The following is a 26,304-nucleotide window of genomic DNA, read 5'->3' on the forward strand; positions in this document are numbered from 1 at the left end:
ATTTTCGGCAAATTGTGGTGGTTTTGCACTTTTTTGGAAACTTCATAATTTTAATTTTAATCGGCAAAATTGTACGCATTCTATGTTCCTACATCTATTTTGAAAAGTTAACAAATTCTATGAAAAAAAATCTAGAAAACGGGAAAAATTCAAAAAAGAACAGTTTCAGAAGTGTTTTTGTCCTATAGAGAACCTCTCTAAACATTTCCGGCAAATCTGATATCCGGCAAACGGCGGCAAAACGGAAATTTGTCGAAAATGAAAATTTCCGGCAAATTGGCAATGTGTCGATTTGCCGAATTTGCCGAAGAAAAAAATTGCCGTTAAGTTTTGGTGCTCCAAAAATATAACATTTTTCGGAGTTTGTTAAAAACGGCAAATTTTGTCGAGATTTGCCGAACTCGGCAAATTCGGCAAATATCTTTTTTCAATATTTGCCGAGCACGGCAAATTCGGCAAATCTCTTTTTTCAATATTTGCCGAACTCGGCAAATTCGGCAAATCTCTTTTTTCAATATTTGCCGAGCACGGCAAATTCGGCAAATTTGCCGTGCTTAACAAACTCGGAAAAATGTGATATTTTTTATGTTTTTGGAGCACCAAAACTACTGAATTCTTAACACACATCTGGTTTCTGAACAAGTTCCGCGTAGTATGTCTGTTTAAGCATCAAAATAGCTCAATTTTGTGTCATTTTACTAAATTTTTGGCTAAAAAATCAATAGTTTTAGTCAAAATTGTACTGTCAAATTTTTGACGTGTGCGGCAAATTTCGAAATTTGCCGAGCTCGGCAAATTCGGCAAATCTACTTTTTTGAAATTTGCCGTGCTTGGCAAATTCGGCAAATTTGCCGAGCTCGGCAAACGGCAAATTCGGCAAATTTGCCGCACACCCCTGCCGCACACCCCTGCTTGTACAACTTTCCGAGTACACCCAAATATTTCTCCCCGTGCAATATCATTTGATAGCAGTCAATTTTTTAATAGCCTCCCCCCAAATAATAATTGTCATCGAAATTATGCAAAAAAAGTTGACGGGAAGGGGTCTCAAATGTTAGCACCAATAATTCTCCAGGTCTCTTTCTCTTCTCTCTGCACATTTTCTCTCATAAATCAAATGCCCTTCCCCACTCGCTTTTGCATTGCCGTAGCATTGCTGCGATAAAATCGAACGAATGCGATGATGGTTGTGGTGGTGGTGGTGACCCTCGGTACCATCCTTTCTCCTCTCGTCTCGCTCCCTCTCGTCGCTGTCCCCTCCTTACGCACACACACACACTTTTTACTTTTTCTGTGCTGCTCTGCACAATTTGCACATACACTTGGATACATACAGACACATACAGATATACATATTTGCATGTGAATAGAGAGACAAGACACTGTATCTGTGTCTCTACTTCATTGTTGTATGTATGTGTATGTGTTATCAATCGATTGATGCGTTGTTGGAGACACATACGAATTGAGAGAGAGAGAGAGAGAAATGACCGTTATAATGCAAATCGGGAATTGACAGGAGAGAAGAGAACTGATAACAATTGATGATGTACACACATATTGATAGCGAGAATTTTTCGGAAAAAATCGAAGAATTTTGAGATATGAAACGTGGAAAATCACCCGGCAATTTTAAATACTGACACAAGGCACACAGAGCGGTTTTTACTACGCGTGGCCGTAAAATAGGAAAACTCGGCCATCTTCATAACATGGATACGGAACATTTTCTCAAAAATCGCCACGGTGGAACTATAGAACCCCCCTTCCGAGAACATTCTTGTCAAGTTTCAGAAACATCCCACGTCAAAAATCCCAGATAAATCATTGGCCGAGTTTTGGGGATTTTTCTAGGCCACGAAGTAAAGGCCGCGCTCTGTTAAATGTGGATAATTTATTTAGAGATCTGAGAAGACTCAAAATGATTCGAAACATCATGTTGAAAAATTTCGTAAAAAGCATCTGGAAGACCTGGAATACAGAGAAATCGATGATTTAGGCACACGGGGTTCTGGCCTTCCTCATTGAATTTTTCGCGCTCCATTGACAATCGCCCGCGCCGGACAACTCGAGGAAAAGTCGTGTACTCTACACGGACAAATACATTTAGTTTTACAACTAAAATCGAGCCGCGACGCGACACGCAACGCGCCGTAAATCTACCCCAGATATGGCCGAGCCAAAATGGCCTAGTTCGGTAAACTCTTCCATTTCAATATATGAGGGAAGCCAGAAATCCTTGTAGGAACACTTCAAGCTGATAGGCACTGTGGTAATTTTTGGATACCTATCGCCTTAATATGTGCCTAAATCAACGAAACGTCAACGCGAGATGAACTATAAAAATATTGAATAAAGATTGATGTTTTAATGGAATCTGTATTTCTGATCAGGGATGCTACAGAATTTTTTGTGCCAAGAAACAATAATCCAAGAAATTCAAAACTTTTTTTTCAACTAGAATCACAAAAAATCTAATCAAAATATCAAAAATTAACAATTATTGAATAGTAAAGTCCGTAAACGAATATTTTGGTACATGTACGAACACTAGCTGAATTTCTCATGCCTTGAGCGTTTTGTCCTTGCGGCTTTTGAGCTCTAAAAAATTAATTTCCTGGTAACATTTTGGCGAAGAAATCAAGAAACAAGAAATTCGCATCCCTGTTTCTAGGATGCTGCGAACAATGGGGCAAATCGGCGAAAGTTAAGATTATAACCCCAATTTCATAATGAGAGACTTCTTGAAGATTCTAAAATGTGGGCAAAATTTTTCCAAACTTGACGGTATCGAAGAGATGAAATTTATTATTATTTCATAACTTCCTTATTTTGCGCAATTCAATAGGTCATTTTCAAAAGTCTTATAGAGCATTAAAGGGGGTGTAGTCGATTTGTTTTATTGCTTTATTAGACTCGAAGTTGTCTGAAAACACCGAATTTCATAATGAAACTTCTTGAAAACTTCTCGAAAAAAAGTTATGACGGTTCAAAAAAAGACCTAAAATTAGTTAAAATTCCAAATTTCTGGTTGCCAGAAGTTGCCAAATTTACCAAATCTACCAAATCTGGACCTCCATCTACTTTAAATGTACTTAAATCGAGCTGAGAACGCAATATAATTAATTTGAATACCCATAATTAGACTACGATTTCAAAAAGTTAGTTTCCAGCTGCTTGACAAGTCGGTCAAATTTCAAAATTTTAACTAATTTTACGTCAATTTTTGAGCCGCCATAACTTTTTTTTGAGAAGTTTTCAAGAAGTTTCATTATGAAATTCGGTCTTTTCAGACAATTTCGAGGCTAATATAGCAATAAAAAAATTCGACTACATTACTTTTAAATGAAATTTTCCAAAAGTTTCCAATTTTGATAATTTTTGTGTTTCAAACACATAGGAATTGTCAAAATTAAGAAAACCCGAATTTTTTATTCGAAAAGAAATAATTAGAAAATTCACTTGGAAAACTGGCGTTTTTTTTCAGATTCCACCGTGACGGATTTCGAACAGAGCTCGAGGACAATAGCAAAAGCTTTTACGATGAGCATGAGACGGCTCAATTTCAGGGCGTCGAATCGCAGTTTCCCATCTTCTTGGCGTGTATATCCCTAACTGGTACGGAACCCGCAGATAAAAGGATTTTACAGTTTTTGGTTGAAATTGTCGATTTTGAGCCATACATGGCTCAAAAAAGAACGGAGAACGATGCTAGCCCAAATTTCAAAAATGTCATGCATGTTCAACAAAAAAATCTGAAATTTTGAAAAAAAAGGGAAAAATTTTTAAAGTTTGCACATTTGAATGCCAAAAATGTGCCAAAGTCGAAAATTTCAGCCAAAAAATTATAAAACCATATTTTTCCTCTAGAAGTACACATAACCCCGTATTTATGGCTAATTTCAGCCTACATTCGAGCCAATCAAGAGTACGGTGACATTTACTTCAAAAAGCTCCAAAAATGCCTGGTTGCCGATGAGACGGTCCCCGGCGGATACATTGTTCCGGAATGCTACTGCGTCGACGAATTCATCATGGACAAGGAGCGTGAGCAGCCGAACTCGACGGAGCTCTACGCGTTGAGCCATCAAGAATTCGGACATCATTTATGGAGCAATGCGATTTATATCATTTTGATGCTCAAGCGAGAAGGACTCATTCATTCGGGAGACATTGATCCGATCAATCGGCATTTACCCGCCAGTCAGCGCCCGAAGATGTTCAATCGGCACTCGGCTTTTCAGGTTAGGAAGCTGAAACTAATCTCATTCGAGACACGTGATGTGTCAGGCTGTGCCATTTCGGTTTGATCTACACAGATCTACAAAAAATGCGGGAGAAAAGAGACGCAGAGTTCTCATCTGATTTCGCATGGTTAAAGGTGGAGTACCGAAATTCGGTAGTTTTGGACCAATTTGGGTCTAAAAACACAAAGTCTCAAATTTCGGTACTCCACCTTTAAGAACGTGCTGACGCCACATTTTTGGGCAAAAAATTCCCGCATTTTTTGTAGATCAAACCGCAATAGGACAGCCTGGCACCACGCGATTCGAAAGCTCGACTCTTTTGCCGAAACCTGAAAATCTAGAAATTTACTTTGAAAACTCGGAAAAATCCAAGATACCTCAACTTAGGCATATATCCGTACCTTATCTAGAAGCGCACTATATAGAAAACAGTGGTGTTTTTCAGTTTTCCATATATTGAGTTTCTAGATGAGTTACGGTTAGCCCACAGGCTGTCCCATTACGGTTTGATCTACAAAAAATGCGGGGTTTTTCTAAACTCCCGCCGCAATTCCCGTAGATCAAACCAAAATGAGACACTCTGACACATCACGTGTAAACCTAAGCCGAGATATTTTAGATCTTCAGACTTTTCCGGCCTAAAATTTCAGCTTTTGAGGCCAGATGACTACTAGTGACTAGTCTGTCAAATTTAGATTTTTAAATTTTTAAATTTTCAGGGAAGTATGGAAGGTGATCCAGTGGTGCAGGTGGCTCTAATCTCCGAATCTCCACGCCTTCAAATGATGCTCTCCACCTACGGAATCACAACTCAAACTCCTCATGAAGTGGAGCCCGTTCAAATTTGGCCGAGTTGGAGGATGGTTAAGGTAATACCGAATTTTGGCTCAAATTCGGTCTAAAATGTTTCTGAACCACAACCGTTACCTTTTGGTATCTCCCGCGAGAGTCCGGTGTAATTAAAATTTGCTCTTTCTCTGGTGCCAGCCAGCCAGCCAGCCAACGTGTATGTGTCAGTTGTCACCTATTACGCCCTTCTCTCCTCTCTTGCTCTCTTCAATCGGCTACTCGTCTTCCGAGGCTCTCGTCGTTTCTCAACCCCTAACAAACACACACACACACACAAATTTCTTCACTGTCTATCATCACTACTACACGGAAAAGATATGATAAGGTGATGGTGATGGTAGGAGGACACAGACACACACGCATAGTTTCTGTACGTTTCATGTACATATTGTCTCCGAGACCCCCGACGATTAAACAGCATTGTCGGGCCGGCGCGACGGACAAACCGATACAGATTGAGAGACAAATTTGTCATTTGGAGGACCCCCCTCTTTTTGAGTGAAGCCGGCCGCCGGGTCTATGCGTACTTATTTGGTGATGACGGTAGTACACCGCTCTTGCGCACAATTTGTAAACACATATATATAGTGCGTGTGCTTGTTTGAACTAACAGGGGTGCCGGTTGAGAAGGCGCCGGACGGTCGTGTCGACTCATTTGTCTTTTCCCAACGATGCATCATCATAATTGGCGAGAGCCCATCAGGATTGGAACTCTACGGAACTTGGAAAGTAAATCATTCGACCAATGAGAAATGGCTGAAAAGCTTAGGTCACACACATTTCGGTTTGATCTACGTAGATCTACAAAAAATGCCGGAGTTGAGACGCCGCATTTTCTGTAGATCAAACCGTAATGGGACACCCTGACACCACGTGTAGCAATCGTAGCAATTGTAGACTATTGCCGAATTTTTTGAAAAATTTGGGCCAAAATCTCAAAAACTACCGGAGAATTGTCAATTTCCGGCCAAATCTAGAACTGCAAGAGTACGGTCTTGATCTCCAAATTTTATTAGGATGATATCCCCCCCCCCCCCCCCCCCCTCTACACACACACCCATCATAATAAATCTCTTGATTCGCTTGATATCATCGCTCGCTGATTAGCCATCAGCATGAAACCACCTTGATACACGTGGACAATCGATATCATCGATGGGTGGAGCCCCGGGGCCGTCCCGTCCGGCTACAAACACACAAGCACCGCCCTCCTCTATCGCCGCCCGACTATAGTTAGAGATTGGAGACGAGCGAGGGGAAGAAAGCGCGACGAACCGAGAGCGACCGCGGGCCCGTATAAATAGGCCGGGTCAGAGAACAGTGCCCACATTCCACCACCACCAACACGCACTCTCTCTCTGTTTCGCTCACTCGATCGCTCGCTCTCACTCCGCGCGCTCACCTTCCCGTTTCCATTCTCCCAATCGTTTCGTCGTGTCCCGGCCCGTCCGATCGCCCGCCCGTCCGCTTCCTCCCATTCGTCGTCGTCGTCCCAATCGACCCCGGCCGCTTTCTCCAATTCATTTCTATTCATCCCGTCTCGTCGTTGTTCAGTCCTACACCTAGAGGCAAAACGACCTGAGATGGCCTACTTCAACACTACTACTACTACCACTACAACTAGTATTACTATCCCGGCTTCAGTGGCTCCTCTCGACCTATCCCCCGATGCTCGTCATATCCATTGCCCTACTCTTCGCATCTCATCACTTCGTCCAATACCATAGGGATGAGATCGTTCAGTACGGCAATGGACTGAGCTAGAGTGACCTCTGATAATACGGAACGGAAGGTATGGGAGATTTGTTTTAGAGGCAAACTATTAGTGCATATCGTTTTGAGCGTTCCGTCGCCGCCGCCGCTGCTGCAGAACAAACACGTGTGAGCACACGATTGCTCACTTATACACTCAAACACAGACACATAAAGCCAAAAAAAAAAAGAAGTGTACAGATTTTTTGCCGAATGTGCGCACTAAACGATTGATGGGAAAGGGTCTCTGCAGCAGCAGCAGCACAGGCGAGCGGAGAAGCGATGACGCAAGTGTGTGCCCGCGGGCCGGTCCGTATATCAAACGGATAGTAGTTGTAGCAGCAGCAGCAGCAGCAGCAGCGGCGGACGGAGGAGAAGAGAAAGATAATAATCGATTGAAGGACAACTGTCTCTTTTCTTCTCTCTTGCATCACAGCATCTCTTTTTTTTTAGTTTTCTACAAATTTACCTCTCCCGAATGAAGAATGATTGCTATCGTACAAAACAGTGGAGGACATTCAAGATTGATGAGAACGCGAAAGGGCGTATGATATATGATCAGTTATTCAACAATATGTATATTGATTATGATTTTTATGAAGGGTTTCAGAATTTTCTAAAGGACAGCCGGTTGCAACACTTCTGTAAAACTTCTAACTTCGAGAACCTGAAGGTCCTGCAAATCGATTTTGCGTTGTTCGAAGTTTTGTGAAATTGGCACACGACAGTATATACAATATGTTACTTTTAAATATGGATACTGATAGAAAATTATGATTTTTGTGGAGATTGGCTTAATTTTAGAATTTGCTTCAGGACAGCCGGGTGTAACACTTCTGATTGTCGCTTGGAGTTCCAACAAATTTATGAATCTCCATTAAATTATGGTATATGACATAGTATATAATCTGAAAATAAAACTTAGACATTCAAAAACTCTCGCGAACTTGTTCTAAATTTGCTACAAATCGATAAGTCTATGAATCACCATTAGCTATGTGATACGACAAGATATTTGATAGAACGTCTGGAATTTCCACATATCGATTTTATCTCTTTTTCTTGAAAATCTATCGTCATTTTTGTTGAAATGGATGAATCACCACCATTTGTGATCAGAAACCGCATCATCATGTGTGTTTCCGTTTTTCTCCTGGCGAATTTGAATCGAGAATGTCGGCGGATCATCTTCATCATGGAATTGTTTAACCTCGAATGACATTCGTTTTTCTCCCTTCTCTCATTCGAAAAAAAGAGAGTGACCTAGTTGACCACTGCTGTCACTTTCATCGAGGGTTGGGTACTACTGCAGAAAAGTTTGAAAATTGAGAGATAAATAGAAAAAAATAGAAGATATGCACTTGAAGACTTACCTGGGGAAGTCTTAAATTGTAATATAGTTTTTTTCTGGAAAAAATGTATCAGAACAAAGAAGCAACCATTGAGCAACATTTTCCTATGTAAAAATCTAGTAAAATTGTTTGCAAGTTTTCTGTATACTTAAACGATATACAAGCCCATTATCAATTATCCGTTAAAGGTGGTGTAGTCGAATTTATTTTATTGCTTTATTAGACTCAAAACTGTCTAAAAACACAGAATTTCATAATGAAATTTCTTGAAAACTGCTCAAAAAAAAGTTATGACGGCTCAAAAATAGCGTTGAATTAGTTAAAATTTGAAGAAATTTAAATGTCGCAGGGGCTGGAAACAATTTTTTTTTTGAAATCACCGTCAAATTTTGAGTATACAATGTATTTGTCTTGCGCGTTTTCAACTTCATTTAGGTATTTTAAAGTCGTGAGATTTGGTTTTAAAAAAGTAAAAATCTCGCCGTGTATCGACTTTAAAATATCTAAATGAAGTTGAAAACGCAAGAGAAATACATTGTATACTCAAAACTTGATGGTGATTTCAAAAAAAAATTGTTTCCAGCCGCTTCGACATTCAAATTTCGAATTTTAACTAATTTTAGGCTATTTTTGAGCCGTCATAACTTTTTTTGAGAAGTTTTCAAGAAGTTTCATTATGAAATTCGGTGTTTTCAGACAATTTTGAATCTAATAAAGCGATAAAAATAATTTGACTACCCGCACCTTTAAAGGCAATCTTGTTAGTGAAATAGAAAACTCACTGATAGCTTAAAACTACCAATAACTAATATCAAACTATTTTCAGGTCTTCGAATGTCTGGGCCGAGACAAGAAGCTTGATCTTTCGGGCCGTCCACAACGTCCATTCGGTCCATTGAGTACTTCGAAAGTGTTTCGAGTGTTTGGCGATACCGTGCTCTGCTATCCATTGCTTTTCGAGGTCAAAGACTTTTATGTGAGCTCGGATCCGGCGGTTCTCATTGACGATATTAAGGTTTGTAGACAGACAGCACAGTAACTGGAATATTAATATGAATTAATTGTCATGGTGCGAAACACTTTTCCGTATCGCTTGGAGGGATTAGTCCACCTGAAGGACGTCCCGCTGACAATCTGGTACTCATCTCTACTAGTAATACTAGTCAGATGAAGTACAATGGGATATGTGTATGATACTTAACACTTCAATATATATATATATATATGTACATAATGATTTTTCGGTTATCAATTTCGGTATTCATTTTCGAAAAAAAAATATTCCAAAAAAATTTGAAAAAAAAACTAAAATTGTAGGAAAAAACTGAAAAATTGAAAATTTTCCGCTTGAATTTTGAAACATTGCAAAAAAGTGGAAATTCAAAAAAAAATTCCCGGAAATTACTGAAAAACTGGAAAAAACAACGTAGAAATTGATCAGAAATTGATCAAAATTGTTATTTAAAAAATATAAAAATATTCTACTCTTTTAAAAAATAAATTTGGGAAAAAAAAGATTTATGAGAAAACGAACAAAATTTTTTTTTTTCAAAATTGCAGGAGAAAACCGAGAAATGGAAATTTTCCTATTGATACTTGAAAAATTGCAAAAAAAAATTGTTTTTTAATTTTTTAATTTTTTTTAATTTTCAAATTCGTATAAAATATAAAAAATTAACAGAAATTAGTCAAAAACTGGAAAAATTTCGTCTTTACAATTTTCGGAAAATTTGAGAAAAAAATTAAAACAAAAATTATTCGAAAAATAGATAAATTACCTAAATTTTATTTGCTAAACTGAAAAAAAAACGCGAAAAAAATGCGAAAATCAATTTACAAAAATGTTCAACTTTTCTAAAAAAAAATTTTGAATGAAAAATAAAATAAGATGAAAAAATAAAAAAAAGTACCAAAAATTACTCAAAATTTGGAAAAAATTCCGAAAAAAATGTTTTTCGATTTTTTTTCCAATTTTCTGAGAAACTCCGAGAAATCGAAAAAAGGCACGAAATAAAAAAATTTTATTTTAAGAAAAATTTCTAATTAGAAAAATGTGTCGATTTGCCAAAAATTGAAAAAAAAAAAAACGCAAAAACGTGAAATTAATTTCAGAGAGATATTGAATTCGTTGCTCGGAGATGGAAGCTAGCTGGTCGACCGACAATGTGTGTGGTGTTGAGAGAGGAAAACGTGGCTGGAGAGTATTTTGATCACATTTTGGATCTTCTTGTTCAGCTCAAAAATGGACATATCAACGGAATTCGTGTTCGACTTGGCAGAGTTCATGTATGGGGAAAGAGTTTTTAAATACGTGTAGGACGAATGATATTGTTTCTAAAAAGTTTGATGCATCGGACATGCCGGATTTAGAATCGAATTCTGCTGTAGATTTTCGTTGCAAAAAAACTAGAATTTTGAGTCAAAGCATCAGTTTAGCGCTTTTTTTCCAAATTCCGTATGATCACTGTTCAGGCTTTCGAAAATTTGTTATTCGAACTATATTACGGGAATATAAAAATCTGAGAATGCGTATTGCACAACATATTCAAAATATCTCGTAGTGAAAACTACAGTAACTTTATACTGTAGTGTCGATTTACGGAAATCATTTATTAATCGATCAAAAATACTGAAAGAAAAACATGACAAAAAAACTAAACGATAATTTTGAAATTTGACATTTACTAAAATCGAAAAGCGAGAATTTTTCAAAAAAAATTTGAATTTTTTGTTGAAAAATAGCTTATAATTTCAGTCATTTCTCTCCTTCTTCGTGGAAAATGAATTTTATGGTTAATTTCCTATTTTTACTGTTTTTTTCCTTTTTTGAAAAAGCAAAAAATTTTCGTTTTTAGTTATCCCTGCAAAAAATCAAAAAATTGAAGAAAAAAAATTTTCATTTCAAAAATCGAGACCGTAAACCGACCCGAGCGCTACAGATTCATTTAAAAGGTTACTGTAGTTTTCGCTACGATATATTTTGCGCGTCAAATATGTTGTACAATATGCATTCTCAGAATTTCGTGTTCCTGTAATAGAAACCAACTAGCTGAATTTCGTGTTGCACAACAGACTTGACGCGCGAAATATCTCATACCGAAAACTACAGTAGCTAATTTTGTCACTACCGCACTACTGTAGTGTCGATTTACGGGCAGGATCAATTTTATTTGAACCAATTTCTATAAGCTTCAAATACGATTTTTTTTGTCGATTTACGCAGTTACCAGTAAATCGACACCAGCGCTACAGCATTCATTCAAAAGGTTACTGTAGTTTTCGCCACGAGATATTTTGCACGTCGAACATGTTGTGCAATACGCATTCTTAGAATTTCGTGTTCCCGTAATACCAATTGTTTTCGAAATTTGAATTTTTCCAGCAACTCCTCAACTCTTGCTGCATAGAACACATTGATTTCGCGAATTCCGATGATTTGGAATTTGATATCGATATAATGGAGGAGACACACGATAATTCGGCAATCTTTTCGAGATTAAGTCTTAAAGAGGGTTATGATGATGATATGACACATGAGGTACCATCCCACTGCAACTTTTTCCTCACGAGGGACGAGGAAAAGTGGTTTCTAGGCCATGGCCGAGGGGCCGACAAGTTTCAGCGGCCATTTATCTTGCTTTGTTTTACGCCTGTTTTCTTTTGTTTTTCACAGCGTTTTCCCGTTTTTTCTTATTAAAACTGATAAATAAATACTTTTTGCAGATGCTGAAACAATTTCCAAGTAAAAAAATCATGTATTCAGTGGGCAAGCAGTGGTAAAAGTGGGCAATGTAATATGATGGATTACGGGAATACAACACCTAAACTTTTTCTGAAACATGATACATATGCTGCTTAGATGCTGAAATTACCTGATTTTCATAACGAGACCGCTGAAAAAGTTTTGAGGTTTTCAAAATATAACTTTTTGTGCGAAAATCTCGACTTTTTCACCGAAAAAGTTGAATTTTGGAAACCTCAAAACTTTTTCAGCGGTCTCGTTATGAAAATCAGGTAGTTTCAGCATCTAAGCATCATATGTATCATGTTTCAGAAAAAGTTTAGGTTTTGTATTCCCGTAATCCATCATTTTGACCACTTTCACCGCTGCTTGCCCACTGAATACATAATTTTTTTACTTGGAAATTGTTTTAGCATCTGCAAAAAATATTTATTTATCAGTTTTATTAAGAAAAAACGAAAAAAATCAGTGAAAAACGAAAGAAGACATGCGGAAAACAAAGCAAGATAAATGGCCGCTGAAACTTGTCGGCACCTCGGCCATGGCCTAGAAACCACTTTTCCTCGTCCCTCGTGAGGAAAAAGTTGCAGTGCATCCATTCACAGCAAAAACATTTTTCCTTCAACATTTGAAAGTTTTTCCAGAAAGATGTGACACCTCGAACAGATCACGAACTATTTCAAATTATTGAGAAAGACGATATGGAACGGCCAAGACTGTTGGCTTTTGCCATTTGGATTCTCTGGTCGAGAACTCACCCGGATCTTCTTGTACATAATTGTAAGAATGAAAGAATGTGTGTCGATTTACGCAATTCGTGTACTCCTCGAGGAGAAGTGTGCACCTTTTTTGCAGTGAATTTCACAGTTTTCGGCTGAATTTCTATAATTTTGAACATTTTTTCTTGGATTTCAGGACGAATAGTGTCTCCAAAAATATCGAAAATTGGAAAAACTACAATTGAAAATGTCAGAAATTTATCAACAAAAAAAAATTGTTTTCGACTTTTTTTTGTTGGAAATATCAGAAAATCGAAAAATAGGATAAATTTAAAATAAAACTAAAAATTTTCAACATTAAAAAGTAAGAAAAACTGCCGAAATTTAAGGCTATTTAAAAAATGATTTTTTGGAAATATCGGAACATTGAAAAATCTTTAAAAAAAAAACAAAACAATATCCAATTTTTCAAAAAAAAAACATTCGAAAAAGCCTAGATTACACGAACACAAAATTCTAAGAATGCGTATTGCACAACGCATTTGACGCGCAAAATATCTCGAAGCGAAAACTTCAGTATATATTTTATTGAGAAGCGAATTATTTAAATTAATTTCAAACCGAGCCCGTAAATCGACACGAGCGCTACAGTAGTTCTTTCAAGAATTACTGTAGTTTTCGCTACGAGATGTTTTGCGCAATACTCATTCTCAGAATTTTGTGTTCCCGAAATAATTAAGTACAAAAAAAAATAAATTCAGAATTAATGCTTTATTCGAAAAAATGTCAAAAAAAACCTACCAAAGTCGTAATTTTTCCAGTCACACTCCGCGAACGTCTCGAAAAGGTGTACCGCCGAGCATGTCAACTCCGTCTCTGGTGGCTTGTTCGTTACTGTGCCGGACGACTTCACAAGGCGATGAACTCACTGGCTCCAGCTATCACTAACATGCTCGTCCGTGGAAAACAAATCACTCTGGGAGTTCGCAATCGTCCGGGAGCCCGCGAAGAGATCATCGTTCGACCAATTGCTCCAAGCGATTTGAATCGTTTGCTCTTTGAATGTTGCCCGGCCGATGAGCCACAAGCGGCGGTTTTCCATCAAGAATTGATTATTGCTTGTTCGGATTTGATGTCCCATAACCCGCAGGTTTTCGAAGGAGTTCTCACTATTCGGCTCTCATGGCTCTCCGACGCAATTAGTATGCTCCTGAACTATGTTCGAATTACCGGAGCACTAAAGTTTTCCGGTGTGAGCACCGGAACTCCACCAACTCCAGGAACAACTGGAATTCCTACAGGTGCGGCGCGTAAAAGTTTGAAAATATTTTAACTATACACCGGGCCTCCTGGAGTGTGTTCATAATTATTGAAGCGCACTTGCGCGTGGCATCTCACGAACTCCAGAATTCGCGGGAATTCGTTTCGCGGGGACATCAGTTTTTGGCTATTTTTGGCTTAATAGAAATTATTTTTCTGATTTTTTGGTTTATAATATTATTGAGAAGCATCATCCGAATTGAAAATGTGTAAAATTATGAAATTTGACCGAAAACTGAAGGTTTTACAGAAAGGAGTCACCACGCGCTTTCTTTAAAATGTATCAGAACCGCGCCAGTTTTTCGATTTCAGAGTCGTAAAATATGCCATTTTGTAGAGAAAAGTTTGTTTTACAAAAATCCAAACCTGAAAAATCGAAAAAATAAGATTTTAACGTACAATTGTTGATTTTTTGAATATTTTTAAACTAGGAATTAAACAATTATAATTTCAAAAATGGATTTTTGTAAAACAAACTTTTCTCTACAAAATGGCATATTTTACGACACTGAAATCGAAAAACTGACGGTTCTGATACATTTCAAAGGAAGCCGTGGTAACTCATTTTTGTAAAACCTTCAGTTTTCGGTCAAATTTCATAATTTTACACATTTTCAATTTGGATGATGCTTCTCAACAATATTATAAACCAAAAACTATAACATTTTTTCTTTAGAAGTCAAAAATAGCCAAAAACTGCTGTCCCCGCGAAACGGATTCCCGCGAATTCTGGAGTTTGTTAGGTGCCACGCAAGTGCGCTCCAATAATTATGAACACTCTAGGAGGGGCCGTGCTATCTATCCTATAATTTTCAAATTCCCGCCAACCCTTCAAATTTTCCTGTGTTCTTTTTTCCCTTTTTCCACGTGGAGTCAGAGTGTCTCATTTTGGATTGATCTACGTTGATCTACAAAAATGCGGGAGAAGAGACGCAGAGTTCTCTTCTGATTTCGCATGGTTAAGAACGTGCTGACGTAACATTTTTTGGGAAAAATATACCCGAATTTTTTGTAGATCAAGCCGTATTGGGACACCCTGACATCACGTGTTTTTCCCTATTTTCCTTCCACCATCCCAACTTTTCCAGAGCTGGATTTTATACGAAAACTGATTCGTACCAAATATCGCCGCGAAAAAGTTATCGAGGGTAACTATTATGTAGCTTTCCTTGAATGAGTGAAAAAAAACTTCCCATTTATGTGTGCCGTGACGTGGCTCACGGCGTGTAAATTGGTAAATCTGGCCTAGCGAAAAGTGAAAAGTGAGAATCCTAGGCCATGGCCGCGGCAAAGCGCGCGAAATTTGAATTTAAATTTTTCATGTCATTGAAAATCGATGAATGAGACATTATAATGGATCAAAACTACAAAAATATACAAAAATTGTTTTTAAAATGAATAAATCACATTTAAAAACGATTATTTTCCTGAATAAAGGTGGAAATTTGATTTATCAGGCAATTATTAGGAAAATGCGTCAAAACGTGTACATTTTTGAATTTTTTTCAAAAACTAGATCCACAAATTTTCTGAAATTTCACCAGTTTACTCGGTAGACTATTATAATCAAATTATGTGCAAAAAAATAACACCCACCGTCACAAGTTCATATTGAATTTTTCTATTTTAGCTCCGAAAACCACTAAAATTCGACAAAATTGGCACATTTTTGAACTTTTTTCAAAAACTAGGTCCACAAAGTTTCTGAAACTTCACCAGTTTACTTGGTAGACTATTTCAAACAAATTATGTGCATAAAATCCATACCCACCGTCACAAGTTCACATTGAATTTTTCAATTTTAGCTCGGAAATTCACGAAAAATCAGTAAAATTGCCACAAATTTGAAATTTTTTCAAAAACTAGATTCACAAAGTTTTTGAAACTTTACCAATTGACTAAATGAAGGTTTTCGAACAATTTAAGTACATAAAATGTATACCCACCATCACAAGTTTACACTTAAAAGCGTCGTTCCTTAATGCAGCTTCAAACTGCTTTGTTTCGTTCAATGCGCAGTTCATATTTTTTGTATTCGAATTTCATATCATTTTAGTGTTTCTTTTATTCTTTTTCGATAAGATAATGCATTTTTTGCTTAAATTCAACGAAATTTTCATATAAAACTAAACCGGGAAGTATTAATTGCTAAAATTTATGTGGACTACGGTAGTCAAGTCCGCAAACACCACGCGCATTTTCATAATTGCGTACATTTGTTTTTCAAGCTTTTTTCTAGGCCAGAGGTACCAATTTACACGCCGTGGGCTTTTTGACTTGGAGGTGGAATATCGCTATTGCGGATTTGATTTGAAGTTTATTTGCGTTTTTACACTTTAAGAAATTTCAATCTAAGTTTTGGTAAATGGAAAAAAAGAAATCCAAAAAATTGGACTTTTTGAAAAGTTTCGAGCATTACCCCCACTTTTGAACATTGCAGAATAAAGCTTCCATGGAAGGCAGGCGCAGGTTTCAGTGCCTGACGCCTGCCTCCGACCTACCGCTTCACGCCGTTCTGCAATTTTTTTGTCGGCAAATTGCCGGTTTGCCGGAAATTGTGATTTTCGGCAAATTGCCGATTTGCCGTTTGCCGAAGATCAATTTGCCGGAAGTTTTTAGAGCGATATCTCACAAGACAGAAACACTTAAAACTGTGTTTTTTTTTTGAAAATTTTCCCGTTTTTTCTAGATATTTTCATAGAATTTGCCTACTCTTCAAAATAGATGCAGGCGTACAATTTTGATTAACATTGAATTTGGTGAACATTTTCAGCAGCTGCCGTTTTGCCGGTTTGCCGGAAGAAAATTTTTAGAGTAGCTAATTATGATATAGAGAAACGCGCTGACGATATTCCACATCTAAAAGAATTAATAATAATAATACTACTTGTGTCAAACTATCTATGTAGATAACATGTTGCATGTGTGAAGTTGTACTAGAATCAACATTGAAATCTCCAATACGACACCATTCTCAAATTTTCAGAATTCAAGAAGAGCTGCATCTACGACCTATCTCCAACAGTTGTAAAAGATGTCGTGACTGCGCTAATGACAAGAACTAATTGGCATTTGTTGTAAGTTTAAAGGGGGAGTAGAGTTTGTGGGGAAATGTATGTTTCTGACTCTAATTGTGCTCCTGATACCGAATATCGATGTGAAAAAAATTTTAAAAATTTCCCTGATTTTATATTAATTTTTAAAATCCGCAAATCCATTGGATGCCTATATGTGAGATTTCAAACGCAAGATTTTCCCGCCAGAGACGCCCCGCCCACGAAACCGTGCCGCACGTGTGGGTTTACGAGCTGAATATTTTCCTTCTATTTTTATTTGATTTTATACCGATTTTTTCCATTTTTTCGCTGTTTTATATCGAAAATGTTGTTATCTAACGTTAATTTATGCCTTTTTATTGATAAAAATCAACAAAATTCCATTAAAGAACCATTTTCAGCACAAAATCGACGGAAAACAAGGAAAATTACGGCGACACGACGTTTCTAGGAAAAGTGGGCATTTCATTTAAAAAACATTTTCAAAAAACAATTTAAAAGTGAAAAGCATTCCGTTCGCTAAAAAATTGGGCCTAAAACATCTTTAAAAAATCAACAGTTTGTCGATTTAGTCGGTAAATTCCAATTTTCATTCAAATACTCATCATATTTCCTTTACAAATCACAATGTTTTTTCCCAGAAATGTGATTTTTTATAAATTTTATTGAAAATAAATAGTTTTATAATATATTTATTGGGTTTTTATGAAAAACAATAGTATTACACACGGAATAATGATAAATTTATTGTCCATGGTTGCTTCCACCTCGTTTCGCGTCGATTTTGTGCTGAAAATGGATCTTTAATGGAATTTTGTTGATTTTTATCAATAAAAAGGCATAAATTAACGTTAAATAACAACATTTTCGATATAAAACAGCGAAAAAATGGAAAAATCGGCAAAAAATTAAATAAAAATATAAGGAAAAAATTAATCTCGTAAACCCACATGTGCGGCACGGTTTCGTGGGAGGGGCGTCTCTGGCGGGAAAATCTTGCGTTTGAAATCTCACATATAGGCATCCAATGGATTTGCGGATTTTAAAAATTAATATAAAATCAGGGAAATTTTTTTCACATCTATATTCGGTATCAGGAGCACAATTAGAGTCAGAAACATATATTTCCCCACAAACTCTACTCCCCTTTTAATCACAGAAATCACTGAAAATTTATCAAATTTACAAAAAATGTCAGTTTATTTAATTTTTAGATATTTAGATATTTCATGTAATTTTTTTTTTAAAATACACTGCTGTATTAATTATTATTAAAGTTCTAAAAATCTAAATATTTCACTGAAACCGGACGTCCCCGAAAATACAATAATAAATGTTAGTTGTCTGACAACACGATATCACGAAAAATGGAAACGCGTAGGCACAGCAGAGCGCTACAAATGTTGTAGTCAGAATTTTTGTGATTTGTCAAATTCCGTGTATTCCACTCACACACAAAGTGATAATGTGTGTGAGTGAAATACACGGAATTATAATATATCATTGAAATTGAAATTTTTAGATTTTTTTTTTGCAAGTGAGGCAATGACTAAACTATACAGCTGCATTTGAACCAAAAATTATTACAAATTGTACGATTTTTCAATTTTTCTGAAAATTAGAAGTTGATAAAAATATATTTGAAAGAAAAAAAAATAGGAAAAAAGACGTTTCGGAAATTTCCGGCAATTTTGACCATTGCCGGTTTTGAAAATTTTCAGAAATTGCCGGTTTTGGAAATTTCCGGCAATCGGCAATTTCGGTATTTGCCGGTTTTTTGAAATTTTTGGCAATTTCGGCAATTGCCGGTTTTGGAAATTTCCGGCAATCGGCAATTTTGGCAATTGCCGGTTTTGGAAATTTCCGGCAATTTCGGCCATTGCCGCGCAACCCCAGATTTGCTTTTTATCGAATACAATTTGAAAAAAAATCAAACTTTTAAATTTCCAGATCCTCTCTGCAAACCCGCCGGCTCAACGGAGCACTCAACCGGATGCCGGTCAACTTTTACGATCGAGTCTGGACGATACTGGAAAGATCAACGCATGGAATCATCATTGCCGATCAGTTCCTACCACAACAGCCGACACTCAGCGATATGACAAGATTCGAGTTGACGTTCTCTTATAAGATTGAGGCGATGCTTAGCAGAATATCACATCCTGAGTATAGGCAGTTGCTCGTTGAGGTATAGGGCTTTACATTCTATGCTGAAAACTTGGAAAAAAAATATTGCACACTTTCTGAGAAAATTGAAAAAGTTTACCGAACATTGCCGGAAAACTATTATTTCATGTTGAGTTTAATTTTTTTAATAGGTATTTTTGAACAATTAAGACATTAGATATTTCCGGCAAATCGGCAAATTGCCGGAATTGGAAATTTCCGGCAAATTGATTTTCTATTATAATTTGCTGATATCTTCCAATTTTTGCGATTTTCCAATCAAAAGCTACAGTAACCCCCGAGGTCACGCAAAAATACATGTGCCTTTAATGAATACAGTAATCCAAGTTTCTCTTAAAATCTAAAAAATTTAGTAATACTTAAAGGCGCACGCATTTTTCTGCATAATTCCGACTACTTACCGTAATCTTGTAATCTGTTGAACTTTGTTTGAAATAATTCGTACCTGACCCTATCTGCTGTGAGACCTGATTCGAATATCCGGTAGAAGCATAATTTTTAATTATTAAAAATCGAAAGGAGTTGAGTTTTAAAGTTTGACCGCATTCGTCAGTTTTCTATTTTCGGAAAATTTAATCGAATTATTTAATTTTCGTATTTTGAAAAGAAAAAAGAAGTTCTAATTGATATAATTTAATGGAAAATTTTTAGAAAAAAAACCAAATTTTATTTTTATTCATTTTCTCATTAAAATCACCAACTTTGTGATTTTTTCAAGAAAAATTATTTCCTGTTTTCTGAAAAAAAATCTCCATTTTCTCTCCAAAACCAACATTTCCTGGGTTTTTCTCAAAATTTACTAAATTTTTTTAGAATAGGGCCGAAAAATTCCGATTTTCTTCAAAAATTGCTGAAAATTGCCGATTTTTTCCGCAGTTGCTGAAAATGGTGGATTTTCTTTAAATATTGCTGAAAAGTTTCGATTTTATTCGAAATTTACTAAAAAAAATTGTCGATTTTCTTTTTAAAAAGTTTCTGAAAATTGCCGATTCCCTTCGATATTAACCAAAAAATTGTCGATTTTCTTTGAAAGTTGTAGAAAGTTTTTTTTCTCAAAATTAGCAAAAATTTTAAAAAATTCCTGAAATTCGAAGAGATCCCTGATCCCCACCATTCCCCAATTCTACCACCTCCTATTAGGCCATATCATGCCTACGTAGCTGAGCTCTTGATAGATTTGAAGAGCTCAGCTCAGCTCATCAGCAGCATCAAAAACATTCCGAAAAAACACACACACACATACACAAGTGAAATAGTTTCTAATCCGCTTTCTCTCTCTCTCTTATCTGATGACTCCTGCCGCCGACATGCTAATGTATGACGACACATTGTGATAATGATGACTTGGTGGATATGATAAATTGTTTAGAAATTTGAATTTGTGTGTGTGTACGGAAGTGATACGTAATCACTTAAAGCTCATTTTCCTCGAATCGGAAATGAGCAAGAAATAGTGAGCAGAACGTATATAGAAGAGCACAATTAATACCGTACCCCGAGTAGACTTGTGCGGTAAATGCGGAGTAGTAAAGGAATTTGGGTCAGTGCTGTAACCAGACTCAAAATGGTCTGAAACTATCAAATTTCGTGGAAATTTTATCAAAAATAGTTATACCAGTTCAAAATGTTTTGAAAAACTAATATATTCAGCTAAAATCTCAGCAAAAAAATCTTGCCAAGCAGAATTATTGCACATTTTGGTCGTTGATTTAGGTACATTTACGGTGTTTGGGTGTAAAAATATCACCAAACTTGTGCACCCATAACCAGAAAATGTACCATAATCTATGAATAAATGCGTATATGCAATAAAGAGTTTTGGCAAGTTTTCGGCAAAATTTGATATTTTAGTTGCAAATATGACTTTTTTGGAAAAAAACCTTTGAAGCTTCAACGTTGTTTTTTTGAGAAATTTTCAAATTACAAAGGTATAAACCATTAATATTTACTACCTCTAGCGTAAAATAGAAAAATACCAAGCCTACAGGGTACGTGGTTGAGCTCTTCTATACGTTCTCCAAATGTTCTAGGTTCATTCGAAAATTCGAAAATCGAGGAAAGTGAGCTTGAAACAATATGATCATCTCCTAAAAGCATCTTAAAAATATTACTGAATTTTTATAATTTGCAGCTCCTCTCGATCATCGCCACAATTCTGGAACGTAACCCGGAAATCGCGTTCACTCATTCCCGAATCGATTGTGATAGTGTAAGAGGATATCTGATATTAAATCCTCGACATTTTCTCATTTCAGTTGATCAAAAAGGGATTCGCCCTCTTTGCTGCAGAAGAGGGCATCAAGGATCTCAACGATTTGACACCGTTCTATCAACTAGAAGGACAGGCTCTCTCCACTTCAACGGCCACGTTTTTGACAAAGGTAATCCCACTGACTGCAACTTTTTTCGAACGAGGGACGAGGCAAAAAGGTTTCTAGGCCATGGCCGAGTCCCCGACAAATTTCAGCGGCCATTTATCTTGCTTTGTTTTCTGCGTGTTTTCTTTCGTTTATCACCGAATTTTTCCGTTTTTTCTTATCAAAACTAATAAATAAATATTTTTTGCAGATGCTAAAATAATTTCCAGATGAAAAAATTGTGAATTCAGTCGGCAAGTAGCGGTAAAAGTGGTCAATGTAATATGATGGATTACGGGAATAAAAAACCCAAACTTTTTCCCAAACATGATACATATGCTATTTAGATGCTAAAAGTACCTGATTTTCATAACGAGACCGCTGAAAAAGTTTTGAGATTTTCATAATTCAACATTTTGTGCCAAAATCTCGACTTTTTCACAAAAAAAGTTGAATTTTGAAAATCTCAAAACTTTTTCAGCGGTCTCGTTATGAAAATCAGGTACTTTTAGCATCTAAACAGCATATGTATCATGTTTGGAAAAAAGTTTGGGTTTTTTATTCCCGTAATCCACCATATTACATTGACCACTTTTACCGCTACTTGCCGACTGAATTCACAATTTTTTCATCTGGAAATTATATTAGCATTAGCAAAAAATATTTATTTATTAGTTTTAATAAGAAAACACGGGAAAAATCGGTGAAAAACACAAGAAAACAAAGCAAGTACATAATGTCGTAAAATGCGGTGTATTGTGTGCAAACACCGATTTTTCGCATTTTTTCTCGGCCCTCGTTCGAAAAAAGTTGCAGTGAATCCATGAGTTGAAAGGACGGGATTATGGGGAACTGATAATAATGGAATTCAACAGGGATGATGTCAGATTTCGCGGCGAAGGGGGATTAGTAGTAGGTGGGAGAAAAAGAAACGGCTTCTTTTCGGACAAAAAGGCCAGCTGAAATGTCAAACGATGATGATGATGGGAGAGAAATTGTCGGCGGAAAAATGAAGGATTTCCGGTGTGGGGGCGCTGCTTATCATCGAGTCAGTGACCTTTTTGCGAAAGTGGAAAGAAAATTGTAAATTATTGATTTTAGGATTCTGTTAGAAGTTTATAGCTCTTTTTCAGAAACGAGTTAAAAAAATCGATAATAGGCTCCGCCTTTATCTTGGTTTTTTTTTTGGGTTTTTCGCGAAACATTTCTCGTTCGGCAAATTTTTATGTCGACAAATTCGGCAAAATTTTCAATTCCGGCAAATTGCGATTTGCCGATTTTCGGAAATTTTCAATTTCGACAATTTGCCGGTTTGCCGATTTTATTTTTTTATAATACGGAAACACTTAAAACTGTCCCTTTTTGAAATTCCAAAAAATGTGCAAAACCACAATTTGCCGAAAAGTCGGCAATTGCTGTTTTTCCGGCAAATCGGCAAATTGACGGTTTGCCGGATATTTTCTATTCCGGCAATCTGCCGGAAAAATCGTTTGCCGCCCGAATTCCTGCACCAACTAGTTAGTTTTTCTTGTTTTGTATGTAATATTTTATTAGAAACATAGCTCGCTAAAAATCGCCAAAAAAAATTGATAATTTCACATTTATTTTGTAATTTTTTAACAGCTTCAAAATTTGCCAACGAAATCATAAAACCGAGAATCCATTTTGAGTATTCTTCTAGTAATAAAAAGTGGAAGCTTTTGGAAAAGTTTCAAAAAAATTGACAGTCGTCAAGCTTTTAGCATATTTTCTAAAAAAAATATACTCTGAAGATTTTTGATGTTCGATTCATTAGAGATGTCCATCAATCCCTGAAAAGGTTGGATAAAGTCCAGTATTATTATTATTATTATTATTGTTCATTTTCCTATCAGTATTACCCTTAGCTTATCACGTGATTGTTATTGAATACGAATTTGCCAGAAATTATTGTGTGCCTACAATTCAAAAATTCGTGTCTCTACGGATTTAGGGATTTTTTTTAAGGGATCACTGTATATTTACTGATCAAATTGACATATTATCATTATCATAAGTATGTGAAAAATAAAAGAAAGATAATATCACATCATCAATGGATTATCCTTCATCATCACGTGGTGTTCGTTTCCAATATCCCTTTTGTTGGATTTTTTTTGCGGCGAAAAATAATTGTTCCAGGAACTCCGACTGAGTCAATAATCTGTGAAACGTCGTCGTTACCATACGAAATAGCAAATAAATCCCTTTATAATCTTACGCTTCCCACTTTTAGACATTCCTTGATATTGGGGATTGATCTCATTTTCTCCACCACTGATAATAAGTGCACCATTGGAGCCAATAAAAGGGATTAAAAAGAGATTTTTTCTAAGGGATCTTCTAGAATATCTGCTTTTTTGTATTGAATAAAAAAGTCAAAGTTGATAGAACAAATGTATGAATAGAGAGGTCACCACGTGCTTGAGCTCTTCAAGTTTTTAGGCAAATACTGTTTTACTACTTGATCTTTTACTACGTATCTCTTTTACTATAACATCTCTTTTACTACGAATTCCGCATCTAGATCTTTTACTACAGTTAGCTCTTTTACTACGATTTGACCACATAGATCTTTTACTACGGAAAATACTTTTTACTACCTCATCTTTTACTACGTGGATGTTTTACTACGTTTTACTCTTTTGCTACGGACGTATTTTTACTACGTGGAGGGACACTGTTGGGTTACTGTAGTGGTATCGTGTGAGTAATACAACTACAGTAACCCAACAGTGTCCCTCCACGTAGTAAAAATACGTCCGTAGCAAAAGAGTAAAACGTAGTAAAACATCCACGTAGTAAAAGATGAGGTAGTAAAAAAGTATTTTCCGTAGTAAAAGATCTATGTGGTCAAATCGTAGTAAAAGATATCACGTAGTAAAAGAGCTAACTGTAGTAAAAGATCTAGATGCGGAATTCGTAGTAAAAGAGATATTGTAGTAAAAGAGATACGTAGTAAAAGATCAAGTAGTAAAACAGTATTTGCCAAGTTTTTACTGTAATTGTCGGAAAATTTCCATTTTTGGACCATTTTCCTTGGTTCATTTTACGCTAAAATAGCCGATTCACCCGTTATTTATAGTAGTTTTGCAAAACGGCAAAAGCCGTCCGGCAAATTTTTTGTCAACAAATTTTGATTTGCCGGAATTGAAATTTTCGGCAAATTGTGTGGTTTTTGCCCGTTTTTTTTTCGGAAATTTCAGAATTTCAATTTTAATCGGAAAAATTGTATTTTTTCATTCTAAGAACGTTCCTGCATCTATTTTGAAATGTAAGCGAATTCTATGAAAATATCGAGAAAGAACGGGTAAAAAATTTCAAAAATGCACAGTTTTAAGTGCTGCTCCGTCTTATAAAAATTTCCGACAAATTGATGTTCGGCAAACGTAAAATCGGCAAACCGGCAGTTTGCCGAACTTGCCGAATTTGCCGTAGTGCAATTGCCGCCCACCTGCTGCTGTAGGCTTTCTAAAGCAAAATTCCCATTCTGAGCTATAGATAAAAAAACAATTTCTATGTTTCAGGCAGTGGTTGAGTTCATCCTGGCCGGTCGTCATTTCTCCCAAGTCATCAATATCTTTGGCGAAGGAACACCCGAAGAAAAGACGCTTCCCAGTCAGCATCACCGTGGAAAAATGCCGAAAATCGCCTATACTGGTCGTGCGAGTAGTGAGAAGAAGAAACGACACGTCGGAGGATCATCATCATCATCGCAGCACCATCATCACCATCAACAACAACAAACCCCACTGCTTCGCCTCGCAACTCCCCTAACACCAGAACCATCGTCTGGAACTGTGACTCCGCGAGCAATCACTCCGAGTCCGTTGTCCTCCTCCCTGAATACATCCGGCGGCGGGGGACAGGATGAAAGTTGTCGACTCCAGTAGTAGTCAAAAGGTAGATATTTCTTGAATATCGCCTACACGTGTTTTCAGCTCGACCATTCGGTGTAATTTGTGCAAACACCGTCACGCGCAAATGCAGAAATTTTTGCACGCGCTGCGGTGAAATTCCTCTTGGCGAATTCAAATATTTTTTCCCGCCTTTTTTGAAAATTTTCGAGGCGTTGGTCGAGCTGAATACACGTGGCCTACGAAACTGCACAAACAGCCCCGATTAATTGATGAGATGGGGGGATTATCCGGAAAAGATCAGCGTTTCGGATTATGACGTCCCCAAAGTCGGTCTGCTGTATGTGTGGCTTGTACTCGCGCGTGCGAAATTGACAATTGTTCCAGTAGACAACTTTTAACTGAAGCCTTTTATATATTATTCTTTTCAGACACAATGCACCACCATGACACATCATCATCACCATCACCGTCAACGCCGCCATAAAAATTCGTCAATCGTCGAAAAAAAAAAGTAGAAATTGTATTATTACAAAGTTCAAAGAGAATCTATTATTGCTTGCCATATATTTTATTCTTAATGATTTTTCTTTTTTTCAATGTTGCCATATCTTTATAGTTTTTTGTTTTTAATCGAATAAATGTTCAAGTTACTTTTAATTGCGACTTTTTATTGGTTTTCTGTATGATTTTTGGTGTGCTAACCGTTTTTGAAATTATCTTTTTTATTCTAAATCACCTGAAAATACAACTTTTTTGTCAACAAATTCGGCACTTTGCCGGTTTTTCGATTTGCCGGAAATTTTCAATTCCGACAAATTGCCGGTTTGCCGGAAATGTTTAGAGGG

The 26,304-nt window shown here is 36.5% G+C and overlaps 1 protein-coding gene and 4 non-coding genes across 15 annotated transcripts in view; 4 read left to right on the top strand and 1 right to left on the bottom strand.

Annotated features, from left to right (window-relative positions):
- phkb-1 (Phosphorylase b kinase regulatory subunit) overlaps positions 1 to 26,117 on the top strand; it is a gene marked incomplete at both ends in the record, with an annotated part of 30,165 nt that extends 4,048 nt beyond the window's left edge. The window contains 15 exons of one of the 11 annotated variants that reach the window (NM_067902.8): positions 3,488 to 3,618; positions 3,907 to 4,244; positions 4,967 to 5,116; positions 9,027 to 9,215; positions 10,313 to 10,486; positions 11,583 to 11,738; positions 12,587 to 12,722; positions 13,483 to 13,962; positions 15,070 to 15,129; positions 16,968 to 17,058; positions 18,988 to 19,225; positions 21,356 to 21,433; positions 21,480 to 21,605; positions 25,127 to 25,502; positions 25,888 to 26,117. In NM_067902.8, coding sequence (NP_500303.4) covers positions 3,488 to 3,618; positions 3,907 to 4,244; positions 4,967 to 5,116; positions 9,027 to 9,215; positions 10,313 to 10,486; positions 11,583 to 11,738; positions 12,587 to 12,722; positions 13,483 to 13,962; positions 15,070 to 15,129; positions 16,968 to 17,058; positions 18,988 to 19,225; positions 21,356 to 21,433; positions 21,480 to 21,605; positions 25,127 to 25,492 — 2,713 coding nt within the window. Of the gene's footprint in view, positions 1 to 3,487; positions 3,619 to 3,906; positions 4,245 to 4,966; positions 5,117 to 9,026; positions 9,216 to 10,312; positions 10,487 to 11,582; positions 11,739 to 12,586; positions 12,723 to 13,482; positions 13,963 to 15,069; positions 15,130 to 16,967; positions 17,059 to 18,987; positions 19,226 to 21,355; positions 21,434 to 21,479; positions 21,606 to 25,126; positions 25,503 to 25,887 lie in introns of those variants that run through there. The other 10 variants (NM_171301.7, NM_001380129.1, NM_001380130.1 and 7 more) reach the window with 10 other exon arrangements.
- Positions 5,198 to 5,276, bottom strand: Y67D8A.9. Its single transcript, NR_053029.1, has one exon. It is a non-coding gene; the product is annotated as an Unclassified non-coding RNA Y67D8A.9 (non-coding RNA).
- Positions 6,675 to 6,816, top strand: Y67D8A.6. Its single transcript, NR_053030.1, has one exon. It is a non-coding gene; the product is annotated as an Unclassified non-coding RNA Y67D8A.6 (non-coding RNA).
- mir-58.1 lies at positions 6,767 to 6,863 on the top strand. Its single transcript, NR_000454.2, has one exon. It is a non-coding gene; the product is annotated as a pre-microRNA mir-58.1 (primary transcript).
- Positions 7,032 to 7,176, top strand: Y67D8A.7. Its single transcript, NR_053032.1, has one exon. It is a non-coding gene; the product is annotated as an Unclassified non-coding RNA Y67D8A.7 (non-coding RNA).
- Positions 26,118 to 26,304: the final 187 nt, after the last annotated feature.

The sequence above is a fragment of the Caenorhabditis elegans genome, chromosome IV (genome assembly GCF_000002985.6).
Source record: "Caenorhabditis elegans chromosome IV".
NCBI classification, from domain to species: domain Eukaryota; kingdom Metazoa; phylum Nematoda; class Chromadorea; order Rhabditida; family Rhabditidae; genus Caenorhabditis; species Caenorhabditis elegans.